This window comes from Dipodomys ordii, unplaced genomic scaffold (assembly GCF_000151885.1).
Source record: "Dipodomys ordii isolate 6190 unplaced genomic scaffold, Dord_2.0 Scaffold87, whole genome shotgun sequence".
NCBI classification, from domain to species: Eukaryota; Metazoa; Chordata; class Mammalia; order Rodentia; family Heteromyidae; genus Dipodomys; species Dipodomys ordii.
The window spans coordinates 1,087,134-1,090,652 of NW_012267303.1; the positions used below are offsets into that span (position 1 = coordinate 1,087,134).

The 3,519-nt window shown below is 65.2% G+C and overlaps 1 protein-coding gene across 1 annotated transcript in view; it reads left to right on the forward strand.

The window, feature by feature from the left end:
- Gramd4 (GRAM domain containing 4) overlaps nt 1–3,519 on the forward strand; it is a 64,731-nt gene that overhangs the window by 33,522 nt on the left and 27,690 nt on the right. The window contains exons 7-10 of the mRNA XM_013025721.1: nt 236–368; nt 851–876; nt 1,537–1,628; nt 2,610–2,701. Coding sequence (XP_012881175.1) covers nt 236–368; nt 851–876; nt 1,537–1,628; nt 2,610–2,701 — 343 coding nt within the window. The remainder of the gene's footprint in view (nt 1–235; nt 369–850; nt 877–1,536; nt 1,629–2,609; nt 2,702–3,519) is intronic.

Below are 3,519 nucleotides of genomic sequence, written 5' to 3' on the forward strand. Positions count from 1 at the left end.
GTCTGTGGCTGTGGCAGGCGTCTGTGGCAGGCTTGTCGCCCTGGTGTGCGCTTCTTGGTTTGCATCTTGTGCCTTGGGGAGCTGAGCCCTGCCTGTCCTGCCCCCCATTGCCTGGGCCCTGCCCAGCAGGCTCTGTTGGGGGGCCCCTCCCTACCCCAGCTTCCAAGGCCCGCCTTCCTACCAAAGGGGGCTGCGTGGTGTGCAATGACCCCCTCCCGCCCACCCCCTCCTGCAGAACGGCGCGGCCAGGGACTGTCCTCGCGCGTGCACAAGTGGTTCTGGGAAAAGTTTGGGGAGTATGTGGAGGACTTCCGCTTCCAGCCCGAGGAGAGCACGGTGGAGACCGAGGAGCCCCTCAGTGCCCGCAGGTAGGCATGCTGGGAGCCCCTGAGGCCTCGTGCCCATCTTCCGGGGACCTCCCCGTGGGGGCCTTCAGGCCGGCTTCGGAGGGAGCTACATCACGTCCCACGTGGGTCTCGCTGTGCTTTGTGACCAAGGCCACCAGGGGGCAGTGTGGGCGAGGCCCAGTCCCGCGGCCAGGACTGGCGGGCCGTGTCCCAGCCTCGGACATCGGCTCCCCGGCCAGCGTTGTTCTGTCTGCTCTGAGGGAGATGTGGCAGAATAGAGGGGGGCTCTGTTCTGTGTGGACGCACCCCCACCTTCTCCGGGTACGACAGCAGCCGGGCGCCCGGGCACCACTGCTCTGAGCCACTCGGTCAGGTCCAGGCACGCGAGGGCTCCAGGCGCCCACAGTCCTCCCTGCTGCCAGGTGCTGGTGGGGTGCGGGACAGCGGGCATGCCAAGCTGACGGCTGAGTTAACCCTGGCCTTTCTCCCCCTCCCTCTCGCAGGTTAACTGAGAACATGAGACGACTGAGTAAGTGCCGTGCTGGGTGGAGGGAGGGGCCAGGGGTCCTGAGCCAGGGGTGTGTGCGTGCGTGTGCATGTCTGTCTGTGTGTGTCTGTGTGTCTGTGTCTGCAAATACTGGGGCTTGAATTTATGGCCTGTCTCTCCCACTCGGATTTTCCTTTCAGAGCTAGTGCTATACCATGTGAACCATGCCTCTCCTCCCAGCTTTTTGCTGGTTAATTGGAGATCAGGGTCTCCTGTGAGACTGGCTGGCTTTGAACTCAATCCTCAGATCTCAGCCACCTGAGTAGCTGGGTTTATAGGCGTGAGCCACGGGCCTGATTTAGAGCCGTCCTGCCCAGCCTTCCTGGGGAAGAAAGCCCGTGGCAGACTTGGAGCCAGATGCACTTCTCCAAAGCTTCTAATGGCAATGTAAATGAGACACCACCCCTGCCTCTGCCCCTTCCCCTTTCTGCTTCCCATCAGTGGGCCAGCGATGGGGCTGGCAGCAGCCCCCCAGGGACTGCAGACAATTACCAGCATCAGGCGAGGAAGGGACCTGTGGCCAGTCGGTTCTTGGGTAGCTCCTTTGGTTTCCCTTTAGGCCGGGAAGCCAGCCTGACTCCACAGGTGTGCTGATGGCTGGCCCAGTGTCATTCTGATCATTACAGTCTGTTCTGTCCCCAGAGCGAGGTGCCAAGCCTGTCACAAACTTCGTGAAGAACCTCTCTGCCTTATCCGACTGGTACTCGGTCTACACCTCAGCTATCGCCTTCACAGTGAGTGGATTACACGCACCATCCCCCCCCCCGCCCCCGTGACCCCAGGGAGCAGGGTGGCCTCGGACAGCAGCTCCCCGGGCTCAGTGTCCCTGTTAGTCCAGTAGGTGTGTGGAGTAGCCACAGGACCGGGGCCCGGGGCCTGCCAGGGTTCTGGAGCAGATGCGGCCACCACTGTGGCTGTGTAGCACGTCGTCCACAGCATGCTTAGAGATACCCTGGCCTGCGTTCAGCTCTGTCCTTCCGTAAAGCACTGGCACAGTGCTGCGCTCCTGACAAGACCCTGACTGCTGGCCTGGGGCCTAGCCTGGGCTCTGAGCCACCAGGCGGGGCAGGAACTGGAGGTGGGCTGGCGTCCCGGGCATTAGGGAGGTAGACCTAGCTGTCTTAGGGTGCGTCCTGCAGCCGTTGGGCCCTCTAGTGGCAGAAGGAGACAGGCAGACGGCTGTGCCACCACCCGCCAAGTCCTCCACAGCGCTGGCCCTTCCTGCGCGGCCAGATGTAACAAGAGCTCGCGGATAGCCCCGGCGGGGTCCTGAGGACCCTTGGTGCCTGTCCCAGGGATTCTGTCCCCTGGGAGAGGAAGCCTGTGGGGGAGGTCCCCCTCCTTTGCTACCTTCACTTCCCCCGGGCCCCACTGCCTTGTCCAGAGACGAGCTCCAGGATAGGCCCCCTTCTAGACCCGCCGCAGCCCTGTGGAGCAGGGGGCAGGGGGACTCCACTCCCCGTCCTCCGCCGTGGTCAGCCTCCTCGTCTGTGCCGTTTGGGGCACAGGGGTCACACGTGGGGTAGGGGGGTCCCCGCCTAGAGGGCAGCTTTTCCAGATCTCCCACCTCCTGCCCCGGCAGGGCATCCTCCCCATCCACGGCCCTCCTGGGTGGCTCCCCACAGCTGGAAGGCGGTCCTCCCGCTGCGAGTCCCACGCGCCCGGGCCTGCTGTCCCCACTGAGCCCCGCTGCCCCTGTCTTTCCCGCCCCCCAGGTGTACATGAACGCCGTGTGGCACGGCTGGGCCATCCCCATGTTCCTGTTCCTGGCAATTCTGAGGCTGTCCCTCAATTACCTCATCGCCAGGTAGGCGGGCTGGGCTCCTGAGGGGCCACATCGCATGCGGGTGGGGGCACTGGCGTCTGAGATGCCGCCGTGAGAGGCGGGCGCCCACCCCTCCTGGATTTGCTGGACGGGTGGTGGGTGGTCCCAGGCTTCCAGCACGCCTGCTGCGTGCCCCCCTTGGTCCTCCCCGACGGCCTTGTGTGCGGCAGGAAGTGCTCTCGAGTCCCAGGGTGGGCTGGTGATGCCACCGGGCAGGGCGCCCGCAAGGCACCCCATGGCTGCTGGTCCTGGGAGAGAGGGCTGTGCTGCCAGGCTGGGGCGGGCAGCGCGGGCAGCGCACGGCTCACCTGAAGGCTGGGTGTGTCACCTGTCAGTGCGGGCAGTGCACAGCTCACCTGCAGGCTGGGTGTGTCACCTGTCAGTGCGGGCAGTGCAGGCAGCACAGGGCTCACCTGCAGGCTGGGTGTGTCACCTGTCAGTGCGGGCAGCGCACGGCTCACCTGCAGGCTGGGTGTGTCACCTGTCAGTGCGGGCAGCGCACGGCTCACCTGCAGGCTGGGTGTGTCACCTCTAGTGCGGGCAGCGTGGGCAGTGCGGGCAGCGTGGGCAGTGCGGGCAGCGTGGGCAGTGCGGGCAGCGCACGGCTCACCTGCAGCCTGGGTGTGTCACCTGTCAGTGCGGGCAGCGCACGGCTCACCTGCAGGCTGGGTGTGTCACCTGTCAGTGCGGGCAGTGCAGGCAGCACACGGCTCACCTGCAGGCTGGGTGTGTCACCTGTCAGTGCGGGCAGCGTGGGCAGTGCACGGCTCACCTGCAGGCTGGGTGTGTCACCTGTCAGT